Below are 22228 nucleotides of genomic sequence, written 5' to 3' on the forward strand. Positions count from 1 at the left end.
TGGCAAAAACTCTTAGTATTATGATTTGCTATGAAGTCCAGTATCTTATCCTTTATTAACCCTTTGAAAAGCTTTCCTACCACTGACGTCAGACTAACTGGCCTTTAGTTTTGAGGCTGAGAACGGTATTCTTTTTTGAATAGAAGCACCACATTAGCAATTTGCCAGTCTCTCGGCACTATGCCAGATCTCAACAAATCCTGCAAAATTAAGTAAAGAGGTTTGGCAATCACAGAGCTAAGATCGCTATGTACCCTGGGATGAATACCATCTGGCCCCGGACCTTTGTTAATCTTAACATGTTCTAGCCTCTTTTGAATTTACTCATGTGTGAACCATGCATCATTAGTTGTATTACTAGAATTGGGACTATTAAGAAGGAAACCTTCACTTACTGGTTCCTCATTTGTGTAGACAGATTAAAAGCGCAGATTCTGAACTCATATTTTTCTTTTGTTTTCATCAACCAGCTGACCCCCATCTGATAGTAAGGATCCCACCCCTTCCCGCTTCATTTTTTTACTATTAACATATTTAAAAAATAATTGTTTTTTTTTACTGCTTGCTGCAATATCCTTTTTTATATCAATTTTAGCTTGCCTTATAGCTTCTTTGCATGATTTATTGGCGTCCTTGTACCTTATAATCGATTCGGCTTTCCCAGCTAACTTGAAAGCCTTAAAAGCATGTCTTTTCTTACCCACCTCAACACCAACGCTTCTATTGAACCAAAAAGGTTTTGCAACTACGTTCCTTGCTTACAAGTGGAATATACTGACAAGTATATTTATTAAGCAGCATTTTAAAGACTTCCCATGTTTGTTGTGTGTTTAACCCTGTGAAGTGCATTTCCCACTTAATATGTTGCAGAGATGCCCTTATACTGTCAAAGTTTGCACACATGAAATTTAGTGTTTTAGTTACTCCCTTTAGTGTTTTAGTTACTCCCTTCTGTAACAGAATCTCAAAGGAGACCATGTTATGATCACTATTCCCTAAATGCTCACCCACTCAAATGTTAGCAATGAGTTCAGTATTATTAGTTATTACAAGGTCCAAAAGAGAGTTATTCCTAGTAGCTTCTTGAACGAGCTGGAATAAAAAGTTGTCATTCAGCATATTTACATACCTACTAGCCTTTTCTGTCTTGGCAACCCCATTACCCCAGTCAATGTCTGGATAATTGAAGTCACCCATAGCAACAACTTGACCCAGCTGTGAAGCTGCTTGTATCTGCAAGAGTAGCTGGGCTTCATACACTTATATGAGGTGGTTTATAGCATACACCAATGATAGTTCTTTTTGAGTGATTCTACACCCTCACCAGTGCCAGCTATTGTTATTTCTTTAGCGCATGGCTTTAATTCAGGCTTTACATACAAACACACTCCTCCACCCTATAAATCCCTCTGTCCCTCCTAAAAAGGGTTTAACCATTTGAATTCACAATCCAGTCACATGTTTCATCCCACCAGGTCTCAGTGATACCAATTATATCATAATTTTTAGAGCATGAAATTAATTCTAGGTCTCCCATTTTACCTGACAAACTCTGTGCATTTGCCAGCATACAGCGTAGGTTACTACTTTTACTTTTGAAATTTGCATTACTTAGTGGAGAATTATATGTTAAGTTAGTATTATTCTGTTTTCCTTGTAACAGAGGAACCTCCTTAGCTGGTAAACTGTATGCCCCCCTCACTCCTCCCCCCTGTTCCCTTACTAAAACCCAGTGCCCCGTCTACCCTAGCTTCCCCATAATTCCTTATCTCACCCCCCTTTGCCTAGTTTAAACACTCCTCCAACCTAACTAAAGGCTATTGTGAAACTAAGCTCTATAGTTAGTATAGATATGGGTATATAGAATTTAATTAAAAGTAGAGAGGGTGTGTGTATGAATGCTGGGTTTTCATTTGGAGGGGTTGAACTTGATTGACTTTGTCTTTTTTCAACCCAATTTAACTATGTAACTATGCAACCTCTTAGCCATTCTTTCCCCTAGCACAGTGTAGTATATTGCCCTTTGTGTGGCCTCGGGCCTCTCGCCAGGGAGCTGGGTTTGTGTGGCCTCTGGCTTTCATTATGGCCCTTGGCTTGGGTTAGAGCCCTTGTTTTGGTCCATGGCTCATGGGTCTGCTGGCCTTTTACAAGGGCCCTTGTTCTGCTGGCCTGTTGCATGAGCCTTTGGCTCATGTGGTCTTTTACCCTTGGCACGTTTGTTTGGTTGGCCTTTTACCAGCGTTCTTGGGCTGTTGGCCTTTTTCCGTGCCCCTTGGCTAAGGTGGCCGCTAGTTTTTATTATAGTCCTTGGGGGTTTGTGGCTGCCAGCCTTTGCTGTGACCTATGGTGCATAGGATACTGGCTAGGTGGTGGTGGCTGATAGGCATGGCTACTGTTCTTGCTGTGGCCCTTGGTGGTCATGTTTGGTTGTTCATGTTCTTGTGCCTTTTATCTACCTTTTTCAGGAGCTATACATTTTATTTGCTCCCCTGTTGGATAGATGTGATGCTGGCCTTATTAATCAGGGCCTCCTTAGCATATGTTTGGTTATTTCCTTATGTTGGTTATTCCCACCCCTTGTTTTTTGGGCATGGCTTGGTAGATCCCATGTGTACTGACATGGAGGGACGTAGAAGAAATAGAGAATTTTACTTACCCCTACTTGACGAAAATTCCTTTTCTTCTAGTCCCGACATGTCAGTACAGGGTTTCTCATCCCAAGTTATTTATTTTGGTTACTGTACTGCTATGGCAAAAGTATAACTGTGGTGAGGAGGAAGTCATGTGGTCTTATAGGTCATGATTAATTTTGATTGGCTATGTTATAGGTCCTGGGAGGGGCAATGCCCATGTGTACTGTTGTGTCGGGACTAAAAGAAAAGGAATTTACGTCAAGTAGGTAAGTAAAATTCTCTCTCTCTCTCACTCTCTCTCACTCTCACTCTCACTCTCTCTCACTCTCACTCTCACTCTCTCTCACTCTCACTCTCACACACTCTCACACACTCTCACACACTCTCACACACTCTCTCACACTCTCTCACACTCTCTCACACTCTCTCACACTCTCTCACACTCTCTCACACTCTCTCACACTCTCTCACACTCTCTCACACTCTCACTCTCTCTCACACTCTCACTCTCTCTAAAATGTTTAGCCCCATGTCAGGTTTTAAAATTGAATATAAAAAAAATCTGTTTGGTCTTTTGTGAAATGGATTTCAGTGCAGAATTCTGCTGGAGTACCACTATTTACTGATGCGTTTTGATAAAAACGTGTTTTCCGATGACAGGATCCCTTTAAGTTTCCCCTGATTTTACATTGTTGTTTTGTGGTCCTAACTATATGTTATGCATAATACATTTTCCTGATTTTACATTTTCCTGGATTTTACATATTTTTTTTCTGGTTCCCTGAAAAACATAAAATGGGGGTTCTACTGTATGTGTGTGTGTATGTGTGTGTATATATATATATATATATATATATATATATATATATATATATATATATATATATATATATATATATATATATATAGTGTTCGCACTCTGACTTTGTTTATTTCCTACGTGCAAGGTCAATCTGAATGATGTGTTTCTAAAAGGACCAGCACCGGGTTTTCTTAAAATAATGTGATTTATATCAACATGCTGTATTCGGTTCCCACTGGGACCTTTATCAACCCTTTTCCACTTATATATATGAATAAATCCACTTCTCATTTTTCACAAGACCCGTGAGTGCTAAAACTTAGTATGTTGCAACAATTTTTCCGGCACCCATACATTTTTTACTTGTGTTTTTTGAGTGCAGTGCCAGCATAAAGCATATATAGAACATAAAGCAGGATATGGCACTCACAGGGACTTGATGCAAAAATAAAAAATCTTTATTTTCATTTTGATCCCCCACAGGGATCTTCGTCAGGAGAAATACAGCAAAAAATACATCCATTTGTTTGCTGTATTTCTTCTGATGAAGTAATCTATAAAAGTCTGAGTGACTGGATGTCTAACATAACAGAATAGAACAGAACTTCCTGCTTTTCAGCTTTCTAACTCTTAGTCAGATACCTGTTCAGTAAGTTTGCAATTGATCTTTAGCACACAGGTCAGATTCAAAAGCAAACAGTTATGATCCATGTGACCCCCTCAAGTCACTGATTGGTTACTGCCTGGAAACCAAGAGAGCTGCAAAATAGGAAGTAGTGTTCTGGCTATTGGAGGCAGATAACTGAGGGAGGATCATTGTAGTTTGCGGGCAGATAACTGAGGGGGGATGACTGAGGCAGGATATGGGATGACTGAGGAACACGGAGGTGCGAGTGTAGATTTCTATGAGCATGGAATTTGAAAGTAGGGGAGAGTGAAAGTATAGAAACAGGTATAGTTACCAGCTTGCACACCCTGGCTCTCCAAATCGTATATTGCCCGGTGCCCGGCCGAGAAGGCTTCGGAAACCCACAAACTTCAGAGTAAGTAATTTCACCGGCACACAGGTCTTAGTTGCAAGCAGGGACAACCCTTGCTGTATTCCCTGCTTGCAACTAAGACCTTTGTGCCGGTGGAATTACTTACTCTGGAGAGTGAAAGTATGACTGTATTCTTTAGACTAGAAGAAAAGAAATTTCATTTGAAGCAACGTAGGGGGTTCTTCACAGTCAGGACAGTGAGGTTGTGGAATGCACTGCCGGGTGATGTTGTGATGGCTGATTCAGTTAATGCCTTTAAGAATGGCTTGGATGATTTTTTGGACAGACATACAGTAATATCAAAGGCTATTGTGATACTAAGCTCTATAGTTAGTATAGGTATGGGTATATAGAATTTAATTAAAAGTAGGGAGGGGTGTGTGTATGGATGCTGGGTTTTCATTTGGAGGGGTTGAACTTGATGGACTTTGTCTTTTTTCAACCCAATTTAACTATGTAACTATGTAAATATTCTGTTTTCTGTGACAGAGTAAGCTGATCTGCTGCAATCTCACAGGAACGATTGCCAGAAGATCGCTTAGCACATTTGTGTTTCTAGTGACGATGTCCTAAAATGGACACTGTATGCCTGTGTAACACATTGCCTCTGAAGTTGGGACTCCAGAGTAAGACCAAAAGGAATTTTGTTTTTGTCTTCTGTTAAACTCCAATCTGGTGAGACTTTGCTTTATTGTTTCCATCTTAAGCATGGATGTTGTGCCTGTTTACTTTTGCACACTGTGGAAAATAAACCACAGGAAGGAGCCTGAGAACTTTGTGTTGCCAACCCGAGTCTCCTGTCTCTTCTGTGGTACTACTATGCCTGACCTCCTGCCCACCGCTGCAAGCAATTCCCCCACAATATAATATAATATATATATATATATACTATTGATGATAATCGATAACCATTTCAATAAATTTGTATATCATTTATCACACCACTTTAAGAAAATAATTGGTAGCATTACAAGCTAATAATTTAGCAAGAGTGCCCACAAATAAGTTTGTGGGTTAACCACTTCTGAGGGTTAAAATTGTATAGCGCAAACTTTTTTACATATTCTAAAATGATTTCTTGGACAAGTATAATATCCAAGGCTATTGTGATACTAAAATCTATAGTTAGTGTATGAGTGTATATATAGTTTATGTGTATGAAGGGGTCAGTGTGTATATGTATGGATGTTGGGATTCATTTGGAGGGGTTGAACTTGATGAACTTTGGTCTTTTTTCAAAGCAATCTAACAATGTAACTATGTAATGACAGACAAGTTTACTGTAAGAGTATGAGAAAGAGCCCCTCAAGTAAGCAAAGAGAAAAAGGCTGTCAATTTGGAGAAAGTCTTATTTAAGAGGGAGTTTGACTTACCCAGATATCAACTGAAACGATAATACTTATAGCACAATGGATGCAATTTTAAAAATGTTTTGGTTCAATACAATTTTACAACAATATTTGCTATGTCAGGTGCAAACTGGGCCTGTTGTTCACTCCCCCCCACCCTCTGCCACTTACCGCTAGCACTTGGAGAGGGGAGAGCAATTGTCTTGTCTACACTATCAAAAAGACCAACCGAAATTAAGTCAAAGTTTTTTTGTGGTCGAATAGGTCCATTTTTTGATTGAATAAGTCCATATTCAGCCGAATTGAATCTTACAAATCGAAGTAATAGCGCATTCGATTGAATTTGATTTGAAGTTTTTTCCCCAAAAAAACTTGGATTTTTGGGGAAAAACCACCAATTGACTCCAAGGGGGTCCTCCATAGGCTAAAACAGCAATTTGGCAGGTTTTAGATGGTGAATGGTCGAAGTCGAATTTTTAAAGAGACAGTACATAATAAATTTCGATATTCTAATTTTTTAACTTTTTTCAAATTCGAATCGAGTTTGGACAATTTCCTAGTCGAAGTTACAGAAAAAACAGCTCGAAATTAAATTTTTTTTCATTCAAAAGTTCACCTCAACCTTTGATAAATCTGCCACTAAAAGTATAATCTAAGACACATTTTTATTTTACCTCCTGCAATGGTACTGTTAGAGTTAAATTAGATAAAGAATAGCAAGAGAGAACAACGCTTACCTAGTCCTTTCAAAATGATCTTTTCTTGTTTTTGCTCTTTATTCACAGGCACTTTGATGGAGGTGACATCCAATGAATAAATCTGGTTGTTTGCCTCCTCAGTATTTAAATCTTCACAATCAGCTTCATCATTGTTGGACAATTCAACACTTTGGGTCTTATTTGCCACAGAGGACCCGAATGTTTGAATGATATCTTCCAGCTGTCTGCTCAGGTCTTCTGAAATGTCATGGACAGCTATATCAGTCTGAGTGCCTGTAGCTCTGTCCACTGTTGGTGAATTACTGGCTTGTGATTCTTGCCCATTTTTCCCAGGGAAATACATCCGTTCATTTTCTGATGATGTAGCCTTCTCTTCAGGCTGTACTTTCCCATTATTATGTTCCATATTTTTCCTAGAAAATATGCATATGCAAGAATAGGATAAATCATGTTCATAGAATGTAGGAATAAAGCTATAACAATAGCCTGTTTTGTATATAAAGAAATGCCTTTTAAAAACCTTTAAAAAAAACCCATACGGTTTTTGAATCTTGCCTTTTCTGACGAACATAATTTGAAAAAGATGTATTAAGGAGCAACAATTATGCATTTCTAGGTGAAATGCATAATTGTTGCTCCTTAATACATGTGGTAACACAGGAATAAAAATGAACAATGGTTACATCTGATTTATGAAGAATTATGATAAGTTGTGAGTAAATTCATTCCTTGCCACAAAAGGTGGCAGATGCTGCTTTCTCTAGAAAAACGTAGCTGATGTTGCAAAACAAACAAGAATTTTTGGCAGTCACTCACAGATCCCATGAAACAGGTGTTATAAAAGAACTGTAAACTTAATTTTAAACAACTGTAGCTTTATACATATTGCATACCTCCCAACTGTCCCGTTTTTAGAGGGGCAGTCCCTCTTTAGACAGCTCAACCTGCAGTCCCTCATTTGTACTGGTAGACAGCAAACTGTTTGGTTGTAGCGATCCACATGATAGATTACCCTATCCACTTTCCTAATAATTGAGTCCCCTACAACTACAATCTACTTAGGCCTGTCTCTGCTCTCCTCCCCACCACTACTAGAGAAACTGGTCTCCCGGCTGTTGGAGAGATCAACCCCATCTAGAATTGCCAATCTGGAGTTCATACTCCCATCATCATCACACAATCTGGCAAATTTCTTGTGATGTAAAAGTTCCGGATCAGCCTCCATTTTCCTTTTGCCCACCTTAGATTTTCTAACTGTCACCCAGCTAGCTGCCTCAATATCCTGCTGCTGTTCTGTTCCCCCCCAAACTATCTGACCCTGCTAGGTCCTGCTCAGTGAGCAAGAGACTCCTTTCAAGATTGTCAATTGACCGCAGTGTTGCAATTTGTTGCTCTAGTGCTCTAACTCGAGCCACCAAAGTGGCAATTTGCTCACAACCACCACAGAGGTAAGCATTTTGGATCTCTTGTTCCAAATCTGCATACATATGACAGCACTGAATCAAACCTTCAATCTTGCTAGCACTCATTATCCCAGTTACAGATCAAAACAGGTCTAAATAAATTGGGGTTTAGAACAAACTTTTGACCTAGTTTGAACCTCCGGTGTTTGTAACTCCACTTAGAGATCCCCCACTTAAAGAGCAAACACTTAAGAGCAGCTAAACACTAGAGTCCCAGTTATATTTATACAGCTAAACACTAGAGTCCCAGTTATATTTATACAGTCTGTTCAGGTGCAACTAATCAAACCCCACCCCCACAAACTGAGGGAAAACTAACTGCAAAGTAAAGCAGGTTGTGACAAACTTGCTGTAAGCACACTAGCACACCAAACTTTGCTATTTAGCACCCAAGACAGAAAAAAATATAAAAAACTAAACCACAGTATTTAAATATAAAACCTTACTATAAAATACCAGTTAATAGCAAATACTTATCCTTTTCAGTTGATTTGTTTGCTTTTAGTTGCTTTTTCCAGTCAGCAGCTTGTTTAAAAAAAAAAACATTCCGATTATTTTTAATCTGCCTGTAATGTCACTTGTAAACAAGAAGGGTAATGTTTTTCTATAGAGAAATCTAATGTCAACTGAGAAAATATATTTATAGAACAGTTCACAAAAACACTGCTCAACATGTGAACTAAAACAAATCATCTAAGAGCTACATGTTATTGAACAAAGATAAAATGACCTTCAAACCTAGGTAGCCTATGTTGCACCGTGTCTAGGGGAACTGTGGAGGGAAGGTACATATCTTGAAGAATGAACATTATCCAAAGTGTGGCTAAACTTTGCTGTTAAGGGCAAGACTTCTTGTTTTTGTTGCAAGTTACTGCTCTATTAAAAGCTTTGTTGTGAACTAAAGAGATTAATTTGTGTTAAAACTACTTGAATGTAATTTCTACATTAAAAAGTCATTGCTAAGACTACAATTTGAGTGAATTCTCACACCATGTAAAGGTAAATTCAATCATCACTGTATTTGGTTGTTGTGGGTGTGTTAAGATTTAATTAAATTTTTAGTACTGTGTCACAGCCTGTGTCAATTTCTAAGGAATTCATATTAATATTCTACAAAACCCTAATAAAAATGCTGTTAGGGTTCACAGCTAGCTGGTATTTTTCTGGCCGAAGCAGTATATTCCAGCGATATTAATAGGGAATAATAGTAATATAGATAGGATGGAGATTCCCTGATCCACCGGTTACTGTGCACAGTGTGTAGATTATGGCCAGGGAATGCAAGCATGAAGGATAAAAAGGGTAAAAGGGATGCCTCATGTATGTAGTTACAGGGATTTGCCCAGAAAATGCAAACATGGGGGATTTCTGGCCAAAATCTACCCTGTGTGCACAGTGACAGGCAGATTGTATTTATCACTGTCACTATACAAACACTTACATAGGATTCATGATTGCTGCACTGCTGAAGAAAACGACATCTGTGCCAAAATCACAACAAGTTTACATTTATTTTGATACACACTGCATGCTTTAGTCCAAAAATGTTCATTGTTCTCCAAAAGCTAAGACCATTTACCAGCTTGATTTAAAATCATTGCCTTCCTTGCAAAAAACAAAACAAAAAAAAAACAGCAACTTGATAAATTTGCCCATGGAGGAGGTGGTCCATAAAATATTTTTCTCCAAATTTCTGTCACCTCCTTCTTAACTACCTTACACTATTTAAGCTCTATCTTTAGTATCTATCTATCTATTAAAAGTAAGTTCCTCTATGGAGGATTCTTTAACAGCCGTGGATGCTCATGCACGGGTGGAAATGATGCAACGTGACTCAACATTATTTATGGATTAGACACCACCTCAAATACTCTATACTTCTCTACTATATCACGTACGTATTTTCATCAAGGTGTTCAAACCTGTCAGTCTGTTATATAAAAAACAAAATAAAAAAGAATGGGAAGTAAAAAAAAAAAAAAAAAAAAATATATATATATATATATATATATATATGCCTGTCTGTCATGAAATGCTTGGGGACCAAGTACTGTGTCTGTCATGAAATGCTGGGGGGCACATACTGTGTATGTCATGAAATGCTGGGGTGGTGAAATGTTGTGTCTGCCATGAACTGCTAGGGGGCAAGTTATCAGGGCCAGCAACTCCGGAATGGTAGTAGGGACCAAGGAGGAAGCAACTAGTGACAAAGTCCAAGTGCGAGATACCCAAGGGGTTAAGAAAGTTCAAGGTCAAAGGCAGGCAATAAGGTCCATCCAGGCAGAAGAGATTCAGGTCAGGAAACAAGCCGAAGTCAGGATATCAGTATCAGAAGCAGTATAACAGCGCACCCAGGAACACACAAGGTAATTTTAGGGCAAGTAACCTGACACTCCAGCAGGCGCCGCTCACGGATGCGTCACAGCACTGCGCATTGGCGTGTGTGGCTGCCATCTTGTCCTTGGCGCAGAGATGCACCGACGCTACTTGGGTCAAGTACTGTCATGAAATGATGTGGGGCTAATACTGTGTCTGTCATGAAATGCTGTGGGTGGGGCTAGTACTGTGTCTGTCACAAAACACTGGGTGAGGCAACTACTGTGTCTGTCATGAACTACGAGGGGGCAAATACTATTTCTGAATTTAAAAAAATTTGGAGGCAAGTACTGTGTCTGTCATGAAAGTGTCATGCAATGCTTTGGGGCGAGTACTGTGTCTGTCATGAAATGCTTGGGGGAAAGTACTGTGTCTGTCATGAAATGCTTCAGGTGGAAAGTACTGTGTCTGTTAGTAAATGCTTGGGGGCCACACACTGTGTCTGTCATAAAAATGCTTAGGGGCTAGTTTCATAATTGTATACTAATTACCATTGGCAGTCAACATTGCAACATTCTTATCTAAATATGGGGATGGAGGATGTTAGCAAAGAAGTAACAAGAAAGGAGAAACAAGTTTTCCCTAGATTTACAATTCTATGGTGTCAATATCTATAATTCTATGGTGTCATATCCACCTGATCTGTCAATAAACGTTCCAAGTTCAGAAGGTTTTGCACTGTGTTGATTCTTTCCACTACTTCATGAGTTTTATAACCAGTGCATAGCTAGTTTAATTCTTGCTACCACTAGAATTTGTGCCAACGGCTTATTTATTTTGATTTATTTCATTCTTTTGTAGGAAGAATGTAAGGAGTAATATAATTAATGTTATATAAGCATTGTTAATGTTAATTGGTCACCAGGTGACATTGTCAAGTAGGGAATATCCTTAAGGGGAAGGTTATATAAGGCAGAGATCAGGAGATGACTTACTCTTGGGCTGGATATGAAGATGGGAGGAATGATGTTGGATAACCCAAGGCCTGCCATCTCAGAGAAGTATTAGAGAAAGTATTAGATAGGTTAGTTAGTTGTAGGATAGCTTGCTGGAACTTGCAGACAGTGAGAGTCAGAGATAGGTTGTTTAATCAAGCAGCTGGTGTAAATAAGCACCAAATTGACTGAAGCCAATTATTTCATTCTGAGGATAGGTCAGTTGGGTAGGCTAAAAGTGTTTCAAGGTGGACCCAGACACTCTCAGTGTGGGATAATTGTTATTGCTTGATTTGGGAATTGTCAGGGGCTCCTAGCGGAGAAGTCCGGACCAAGGAGGAAGCTTCAGGACAAAGTTCAAGTTTGCGGTAACCAAAGGGATCAAGAATAAATGTAGTCAGGATACAGGCAATAGTTCAATAAGCTGGCAGCAATGAATCAAAGTCCAGAGTTTAGGCAAAAGTCCAAGAACCAGCAATTTAAGGAATTTAGGAACACCCAGGAATGCAACAAACTAATCCTATAATTGGGCATTGAACCGGCATTCTGGGCATCTGGGCATTCCTGTTAACCGCCCACAGTGATAGAAGGAGGGGGAGACTGATCTGGAGAGAAATGATTGGAGATTGCTGGATTCACCAGGGAGATATAGAAGACATTGAGGATTTGCATCTCAGGAAGACAGCTACAGGATTAATGATTTCCACGATGGGAAAAGAACCAACAAATCTTGGGCCCAACTTGGGAGAAGGAATCCTGAGATGAATGTTTCTCATAGAAAGCGACACTTTGTCCCCTACCTTATATTGGGGAGAGGATTTCCATTTATGGTAAGCATACTCCTTCTGGGTCAAATAACTTTTCTCCAAGTTGGCCATGGTGGTAGACCAAATAGCAGGCATATGGGCCACATGGTCTACTGCCCCAGGAATTTCTGGAGGAAATCTTGGGGAAATGCTTGAGGATGTTGTCCATACACTGTCAGGAAGGGCGATCTCCCAGTGGATATGTGACACGCGTTGTTATGAGTGAATTCCGCCCAAGGGAGAAGATACGACTAATCGTCCTGACAGAGGAAGACATGATTCCTCAGGAATTTTTCCAGTGCTCGATTCACCCATTCTGCTGCCCCATTGGTTTGGGAATGGTATGCAGAGGAGAATTGGAGTGCAATACCCAGAGTTTTACATAAAGAGCGCCAGAACTGGGATATGAATTGGGAACCTCTGTCAAAGACTATTTGCGTTGGGAAGCCATGCAGACAGAAAACAAATTGAATGAGTAGCTGGGAGAGTTCCACTGCAGAGGAAAGTTTCTGAAGGGGAATAAGGTGTGCCATTTTACTGAAGCGGTCAATGATCACCCAAATGATGGTGTTCCCTTTTGAGGGTGGTAACTCCACGATAAAGTCCATGGCTAAGTGGGTCCATGGAAGAAAGGGAATGGGTAAATGTTGTAATAGACCGCTGTAAATGGTGACTGGATGATGGGCACCTTCCAAGAGATGATGTCACTCCTCAAGAGCAAGCTTCACAGCTAAGAGTTCATGATTTCCAATATCATAGTTCTTGGAAAAATAAGCAGGCCCGGATTTGTGGAAAGGCCACCTAGGCCCGGGCCTAGGGCGGCAGGATTTTAGGGGGGCGGCATGCTGCCCAACCAAACCCACATTGGTTCAAAAACACGGTTGATACGCTGGAGATACAGTCATTTTCTAAATTTCCCATGCACCAATCCCCATTGCTCCTGTCCCGCTGGAGGGGACAGGGGCGACGAAGGCAGTGGGCCTAGGGGCGCCCACTATGTAAATCCGGCCCTGAAAATAAGCATATGGGTTTAACTTCCCATCAGCAGAGTCTCTTTGGGAAAGAATAGCACCGGCCCCAACATCGGAAGCATCCACCTCGATGAAGAAGGGTAACAGAGGGTCAGGGTGACAGAGGATCGAAGCAGAATTGAAAGCATAATTCAGGGATTGGCTTCCACGGCAGGATGGGGCCACAAATTAGGTTTACCTCTCTTTCGAATAAGAGCGACGATGGGGGCTATGCAGTAACAAAACCCCTTTCTAAACTGTCTGTAGTAGTTTTCAAACCCGATGAATCTCTGTATGGCCTTGGTGTTCAAGGGAAGGGGCCACTTCTGTATCGAAGAGACCTTGGTGGGATCCATCAGACCTTGGTGGGATCCAACCTTAAATGAGAGAGTACCTCCCTCACCTGGGAGCGATGACTTTCCAAGTCTTTGGAGAAGATTAAGATGTTGTCTAGGTAAATGACCACTGATTTCCCTAAGTGGTCTCGGAAGATGTCATTCACAAACTCCTGGAAGACAGCTGGGGTATTGCAGAGGCTGAAGCGCATTACTAGATGTTCGTAATGCCCATTCCAGGTGTTAAAAACTGTCTTCCATTCATCCCCTTCATGCATGCAAATTCGATTATACGCCCACTCAAAGATCCAGCTTGGTGAAAATCTTAGCCCCCCTCAATTGGTTGAAAAGTTCAAAAAGGGGTACTGGTTCTTAACCGTAATTTTATTAAGAACCCAGTAGTCTATGCATGGATGTAATCCTTCTTTTCCGCGAAGAAGAAGCTGGCTCCAGCTCCGAATGAACCCCGTTGAAGATTCTCCTGAATATAGTCTTTCATGGCAGACGTCTTGGCAGGTGATAAAGGAAAAGTGCAGCCTCTAAATGGCATTGTACCAGGAAGAAGATCTATGGGGCAGTCGTAGGAACAATGAGGAGGAAGGAATTCTGCAGATCTTTTCAGAAGACATCAGTGAAATTCCCGTAGACTGCCGGCAGAGATCTAACCTCGGTAGAGGCAATGGACACCCGGTAGATGGAAATGACAGCCAGGCAATGGCTTTGGCAGTAGTAACTCCAACAGGAGATTTGATTAGAGGACCAGTCAATGGAGTCAATGAAGGGGTTGTGCAGATGAAGCCAGGGTAACCCCAACATCACAGGTGTGGAAGGACAGGTCTTTGCAATGTCCCAACTTGTAAAGGTAATTCACCTGTCGTCATGGCGATTATTTCAGACTTTAATGATCAATTGGCAAAACCCGCAAGGGTGTAGACAAGGGGTACAGAGGAACACCAATGTGGTTGGCAAAGGCAGCATCCATGAAATTCCCTGCAGCTCCGGAATCAAGGAAGCCAGAAACGTTGATTGTCTTAACGGCCAGACGAATCTGCAGGGGCAGAAGAAACCAGTGAGAATTCTCTTGGGGTACAGATGCAATGCCCCCCACATGTGACACCCCAGTTTTACCTTGGTGAGGTGAACCTCTTGGCTTCAAGTGGCAGGAGTTGGCAAAATGAACTTGGCCGCCACAGGCAGGCCGAGCATCTCTGAAGTTTCTCCTGCTTTGAGAGACATGCCCTTCCGACCTGCATAGGTTCCTCCGGAGGAATGACAGGAGGCTGCTGGGATGGAGTAGGCAATAGGGGTCGTTGGGAGCATGGCGCTAATGTTGGCTGAAATATCTTGCAGCGATCCTTGTCTGCTTGATGTTCCCTGAGCCGTGTATCCACCTTGATGGCGAGAGCAATCAAAGCTTCATCTTGTTCGGGCAGATCCCTGGAGACCAGATCATCTTTAAGTTGACTAGACAACCCATGGTAGAAGACAGCTCCATAATCCTCATCGTTCCAGTTAGCTTCTGCCATTAAAGTTCTAAAGTCAATAGCATACTCACTGGCACAGCGATTTCCCTGTCAGATTTGCAGGAGCCTGGAAAAGGCACAAGCGACTTGTCCTGGGGCGTCAAACACAGTTTGACATGACTGGAGGAAAGCCTTGACATCATTGATCAGAGGGGAATTGTTTTTCCACAGGGGGGTTGCCCACTCGAGTGGTTTGCCTTCCAGCCTGATCATTACGTATCCCACCTTCGCCCGCTTGCGAGGGTTGAAATATGAACTGTATAAGTGTCTGTCTGGTTAACAAAGCCTCTGCAGGCAAGAGGATCCCCACTGTAGCGAGGCTGTGGAGGAATGTGGGGCTCACCAACTAAAGAGACCACAGGATGAGGTAGAGGTGCCACGGGGGTACTAGGGGGCCCAGAAGGCATCTGAGAACGAAGAGTATTAAGTACTTGCCCAATGTGGACCTGCTGAGCTTCATAAGCTTCCATTGGGGATGCCAATCCCCGGAGAGCTCTTCCCACATCAGACAGAGCTTCCTCAGTGGGGATCATGGCCCCATTATAATGTAATTTTGATTTCGCCACGGACTGGAGCAGGAGCGCCGCAGTGCTGCTTGATAGTAGGCATATAAGTTTGCCATTAAGTTCCAGTCTATACATAGGGGGCCGATTGATCAAGCTCGAGTGAAGGATTCGAATTAAAAAACTTCGAATTTCGAGTGTTTTTTTGTGCTCCTCGACTATCGTATTGGCGTAAATTCGCCTGAGTAGAATGATTCGAATAGATCGAGCGCAAAAACGCTGCGACTATTCGCCATTCGATAGTCGAAGTACTGGGTCGAGCGCAAAAACGCTGCGAATATTCGCCCATTCGATAATCGAAGTACTGTCTCTTTTAAAAATACTTCGACTGCCTACTTCGGCACCTAAAACCTACCGAATTGCTTTAAAAGCCTATGGGAAAGTCCCATAGACTTGTTTTCCAAGTTTTTGATCGAATAAAAAGGCATTCGATCGAACGAAAATCCTTCCAGCGAATATTCGATCGGGCGCCTTTTCGCCTGGCGAATATTCGCCAATTCGACTATTCGCCAGCGCGTAAATTCGCCCGAATTGCCTATTCGATTCTATTCCCCAGTCGAATTTCGAGGGATTTAACCCCTTGAAATTCGACCATTGATACATCTGCCCCATAGTGTGTTTATTAATGTGAGGAGGTTTGTTCTGAAGGTACTTTACCAATATGTCCCAATAACATCTTATTAAAGACAGAAGACATATGAGGTATCAGTTGTGGATCAGTTTTTTTATAATAGTTTAGCAGATGGCCATCTGGATCTGAATTCGCATGTTTTATAGTCCAAATAATTGCTTCTTTTGTGGTAATATCCATAGTAAAAATGTCTTATTCTTGCATGTTTAATTTGGGGACATCTAGTAGAAGTAGATAGCTTTGGGGCCTATATTTTTGGTATTTTTGTTGGAGGAATTAGTATATAATTTGTATACTATAATTATAGAATACATGGAGTATCTCTAGGGGAAAGGAGATTATGTGGCATTGATTGTTGCAGATGGCTCTGATCAGGGGTACTTGGGATTAATTGTCTCCTTTTTGTACTAATAGCAAGTCCGGTTTATCTCTATGAATGGAAAGTATTTATCTAGATCATATACTGTCTTTATTAGCATCCTCTATTTGGCTTAGTGAGGGGTGACAGAAGGGTCTGCAGTTGTTTGGTGAGTAGTTGTGTTTTGTTTATGCTGATTCTTGACTTGTGCAAATCAGTGGTGAATTTTCATATTTTTTAATGTTTAGAACTCAGCAAAATAACTTACCCCTTACCATTGCGCTATGGGCAGTCCAGACTAGACCCATAGATAGGTTCTTGTCTGGGTTAATCAAAAAGAACTCTTCTAGATCATTTGCAATATGCTTGCTAATTTTAGATAAGGAGAGTGGGCTTTGTCAAGGCACCAGTTGGTCTTAGGGCTGAGATCTAACTAGGGTTGTTTTACGAAAGGAGTCCCAATCCCAGTCGCTGCTCACTCATCCGCCTTTAGCAACCACCTTTGGCTTTGGGAGGAGCCCTCCACTACTCAGGTGCCGTCCGGTCTTAATATGAGAGGACCAGCGAGAGTGCTCTAGCCAGACAAGGGAACCGAATGTAGTACTGGAGTGGAGAACTAGAATCGTGGTCAAGGTACAGGCGGGCCGTTATCAATCTTGGCAAAAGTGGAGTCGAGGTCACAAGACGGGTCAAACAACAAAGCGGTACAAAATCAGAATCCAGAAGAATAGTCAATGGACAAGCAAAATCAGGGAAAGCAGCAGACTGGACAAGATCAGGAACAGGCAGAGTTAAAAACAGGAATCACTTGAAAAATACACCCAGGAACTAAGTAATTAAACCTTTACGTTGGGCAATGATTTTAACACAGAGAGCCCTTTAAATATTCGAATTTCGCAGCAACTGATGATGTCACGTTCGGCATAGGCGGAAATTGCAGAGCAGAACATTGCAACCCAGAAGATATGCGTATTTTAACTAACAGTGCTAAAGGAGACTGAGGTGGGGGCATCCCCACCAAGGGTGCGACGGGCATACCTGCCGCACCCCCACTAGACCACCGGGTGAATTATTACCTGTCTGGTTTTGGCCCGGACAGCCGTTTTTTTGAAGGGCTGCCTGCTCAGTTTTCCAAATTAGGAAAACAGGGCAGGAATTTCCTATGATTGATGAAGCAATCGATCAATCAGCGATAAGCACATAATAGCCCCTGAAGACATGACCCACCCCCGCAGCATCACAGATCCGTCCCATTGCATCACTGTCCTGCCCCCACCTGGTTTCAACCAGGCCAAAATGTGGCAACCCTAGATATAACTGATATTTCACAGAGTAATGACCACATGATCTGACCAAGAGAGGGTGATTCAGTGATGTTGGGCAGGTGCAAAATAGTAATTCATTCATTCATATTCATATATAACTTTTATATATAACTATTGTTAGTCAGAAGAGATATATACTGGATGGCAAGTATATTTCCCTTTTTAGGTTTTGATCTAAAGAGCCATCCCTTTAAGAGCCACCACAGAGTTAAACAACCTGAGGTGTGGGCTGGATATTTCAGGGGTGTGTTAAGGAAGAGAACAGCAGGTGATGGAAGTAGGAGCAACACTACTTTGCCTTTCCGGAGACCAGTCAGATGGTTCTCAAGTACTTTTCTGTTAAAGTAAGCAACATAAGGCCTTCTGAAAACAGAAGGTATTTAATTGACTTGTGCCATATACAAAGCACTCAGTTTTCAGAAGCCCTTGTGCTTTATGTTTTGCATGTGAAGGGCTTTTTGGCTCCCGTCTCACACTAACCAGGATAGGTTCTTTGTTCTGCTAAAGTAAGGAAATTCTGTTTTGTTGGACTTTTCTTGCTGAAGTTAAGCTATTTTCTGTTGCTACTTCAAAGCCCTTTGAGTTGAAAATAAACTGACTGATTTGCTTCAAGTCTGAAGTGGCCTGCATTTATGGTGCAACCCTGCTGTTTTCCTCCAAAACTTCACACAATATATAATAAGATTATACATTTAATTAATATTCAAGCTCTGAATTGCATAGTTTTATAATAATGTACTGGGATAATAAATTTAGGAGATGATCTGTAAATGATGCAAAAATATTACTGCAATTAAGTAGCATTTAAGACAATTTTTGACAATGTAGAAATATGCTACAAACTATTCTGTCTAGAACATAGATGCAGAAGGCAGTGCTTTGTTGATTAGGAGGATATTTTACTTTGCAATTTTAAAAAAATCCCTTGACTTTGCATACACGACTAATTTACACAGGAAATGTATAATTCTCCCCAAGAGAAACATATTGCAATGAGGTGGCAATCCTATGTGATAGTCCTCTTGAAAATCAACTTCTTGTGAGGGCACTAAAATGTGGGAACAGCTGCATTGCATTGCATGGCATGCATATCACATTACATTGAATGAATGTATGTCAACAAAAATCAGCAAGTTTTGTACATGGAAAAGAAAGTAGTAGTCAGTAATACATGCCTATAAGGAACAATATTTTTCTGATTTTACCTGAGAATGCACATTATCAGACATCAGAAATACAACATTTTAATTATACTATATTTAATGGAGGATAGTATTTTGGTACCCCCTTTTAAGGTCTAATTTTCCAGGACACCCCTATGCCCAAAATGAGGTTTATGGACTTCATTTAGCTGTAGTTCTGATAATATCTAGAACAGCACTCAAGTGTTTGCTCCCAAATTGCTTACTTTCAAGCATTACTTATAAGAGTGTTTAGAAAACCAAATAGCTTCACCATAACTGGCCTTTAAGCTCGACCTCTCCAAAATAGGTTGCATTTGTGCCCAGTACATTTTGTCTAAAAAAAATACATTCTGTATACAAAAATATCCCTAATAGACAGAATGAATGTCATGTAATTGTGACAATACATATACAAAATACATATTTCTAGTGAAGAATAAGAACAAAAAGAGTTTGTGCACAAAATTATATCATTATATTACAACAGAACCAGTTATGTATAAAGTTACAAAAAAAAACTTGGACAAAATAGGCAGTGATATAAATGACTAGCATTTGCCAAGTGCCATTTGAGTAAATTCGCAGACCCGCTCATTAACATCTGACAACACAAGGTCTTTCTTGCATCATATTAAAAAACCCTAATATTAGCAGAATCATTGTCCATGTTTTTGGTATAGAACAATATACCAAACATATATTTATAGTAGATATGGTAACTGGTATATATGGTATATGTTAGGCACCTATAAATACATTAGTGAGCACAGTACATATCATAAGTTCCTCCCTCCAAGGATGCCAGCTGATTAACATCTTTACATTGCAATATGAAGTTGCACAATATAATCCCCCCACTGTTGTAGTGACGCCAATAATTTTTTGTAGATGGTTCAATATTCAGTCTCCTCCTAGCTGTATTATTACACCAGTTAGCTAATAGCAGTCTCTTAATAATGTGCTTAACAATAGTTCATCTACTTCACAATAATAATAGATGTAGCAAGAGACTTGGAACCAATACACACTATATAGTATTATGTGTAGGCCTTATGAACAGTCTCTCAGTCCGAACCAAATAAAACTTTGGGAAGAAAGACCAGTAAAGAGAGTAAACAGAGACATGCAGACTAGAATTAAAATGTGCTTATTGGGTAATGAGTATGTTTGCTATTTATTGGTTCAGTAATTTAACTGACAGTAACAAAATTAGTTACAAAATTAATGTATAACATTTTAAAGTTTGAAATGCAAATTTTAAAGTTTAATATGCAATGTTTATGACATCAAATAATTTACTGTAAAGATCTAAAGACATGTATAATCAAATCAGTAACAAATGTTTGTTTATATTTTTTCACAATTGTACTTTAGAGTATAATAATGCAATAAACAAAACTTTGTGAATGAGGGAAATGTTGATTTTTTAGGCAAGCATGTAACAATATGCCTTTTAAAAAATTCAGCACATTTTATGTCACTGAATTAGAAAAAGCTTGTGTTTCTCCTTGGTAAAGCCCCCTGTTCTGTCCTTTCATAGAAACATACAGCACCTGTTGTCAAGCCAGAAACTATTTTAGGCACCACTGAAAAAGAATCCTAGGGGTTTATTAAAATAGCAGTTGTATTACACATTGAAGTACACACAAAACTACAAAACATTCTCACTGGAAAAAGCCTACAAATAAAAATACTATATTATTTTAAATATCTTAAATATTACAGTAAAATCAATAAACCCATTGCAGATCAACATTACTATACTAGCATAGTTTTCCAATAAAAATCATTACACTGACACGTATCTCTTTCAAAAGGGATTATCTACAAAGCTGAGATATCAGAAATCAGGCATCTTACACTGCAAAAGAACCAAAACTGTTACTTATCGGTTTTTGAACCACAACTCTCAGTACCCAAAGGTAGCCAAACAAAACATTATATACTAAAAGCACCCACAGAGCATATGTACTTTTGGAAACATTTTTATTCCTAACCCAGGCCAGACGGCTTCTCACCACTTGCTTAAAACCTGCACTTTATGCAAAATTATTTTCATTCAGAAACTGAAGGAAAGTAATTCACAAATACAAGCTATCACTTTTAGTGTTAAACAATCTAGCATACAATTCAGAATTTTTTCATCTAGGACAGAATTAAATATATTTATTCCAAAGAACTTACCAAGAAAGAGTTGAAGAAGAGTATAAAGTATAACCTATTCAGAGAACTCAAGTGAAAAAGGGACAACTGGAGAAAGAGGCAGGACATTTAGAGATTAGCTCATGGAGGAGGGGAGAAAGGAACAGATGCGGGTGATGACAGCTTGCCAAAATTAGACACCACATACAGCTAAAGGATAAGAGAATACAAGTATAACCCTCTTACATGGCATTCAAATTTAGAAACAAATTGTAGGAGCTTCCCTCCTATTTTGTGCCTGTATGTTAGCCCCACCCTTAGAGTGTAAGCTCTATGGGCCAGGGACTTTCTTCCTACTGTTCCTTCTATCATATTCTATCATTTCTCACGCTGGTTCTACTGTTACGGGGGTTATTTATCAAAGGTCGAATTTTAGAGCTTTGTGAGCTTCTCTAGCCCTCGGAATAAATTAACAACTCAAATGGTTTCTACTTTAAGAAAAAAAATCTAATCAGTATAGTCGGGGTGAAAAACTCGAATACTCAAGTTGAATGAATTTTCAGCAAAAAAACCCTCAAATCAAGTTTTTGAGCAAAACCCACTGAAAAAAACTTGAACGTCATGAACATCTTCAAATGGTCCAAGGGACCTACATGACCTCGACAGGTTTTAGATGGTGTATTTTTGGATTTGAGCTATTTCCAGGGAGGGAGTATTATAAATCTCAAAAAAAATGTAGTTTTTTTTTATAGAAAAACTCTAAAAATTCTTTTCACCAATAAAACCCTCGAAAAATAAAATTTTTAGTGGAAAACACACTAAAACCTTTGATAAATAACCCCTAAATGTTTGTTTTCAAATGCAAGGATCTGACGAGTAAAATGGGAAAGCTGGAGGTGCTGGCTCTGGAGGGGAAATATGATGTGATTGGTGTGGCCGCATGACTGGGCAGTTAATATCAGCGGCTATGCTTTGTTTCGGAGGGACAGAGGCAATAGAAAGGGGGAGGGGTATGTCTGTTTGTTAGGCAGAAT

At 40.1% G+C, this 22228-nt stretch overlaps 1 protein-coding gene across 3 annotated transcripts in view; it reads right to left on the reverse strand.

Annotated features, from left to right (window-relative positions):
• The window catches only part of txlnb.L (taxilin beta L homeolog), a 76059-nt gene extending 54744 nt beyond the window's left edge, over positions 1–21315 (reverse strand). For all 3 annotated transcript variants that reach the window (XM_041562838.1, XM_041562839.1, XM_041562837.1), the window contains exons 1-2: positions 21237–21315; positions 6562–6956 (exon numbers count right to left, since the gene is read on the reverse strand). In XM_041562838.1, coding sequence (XP_041418772.1) covers positions 6562–6949 — 388 coding nt within the window. In that variant the 5' untranslated portion in view covers positions 6950–6956; positions 21237–21315. The remainder of the gene's footprint in view (positions 1–6561; positions 6957–21236) is intronic.
• Positions 21316–22228: the final 913 nt, after the last annotated feature.

Source organism: Xenopus laevis, chromosome 5L (assembly GCF_017654675.1).
Source record: "Xenopus laevis strain J_2021 chromosome 5L, Xenopus_laevis_v10.1, whole genome shotgun sequence".
Lineage (NCBI taxonomy): Eukaryota > Metazoa > Chordata > Amphibia > Anura > Pipidae > Xenopus > Xenopus laevis.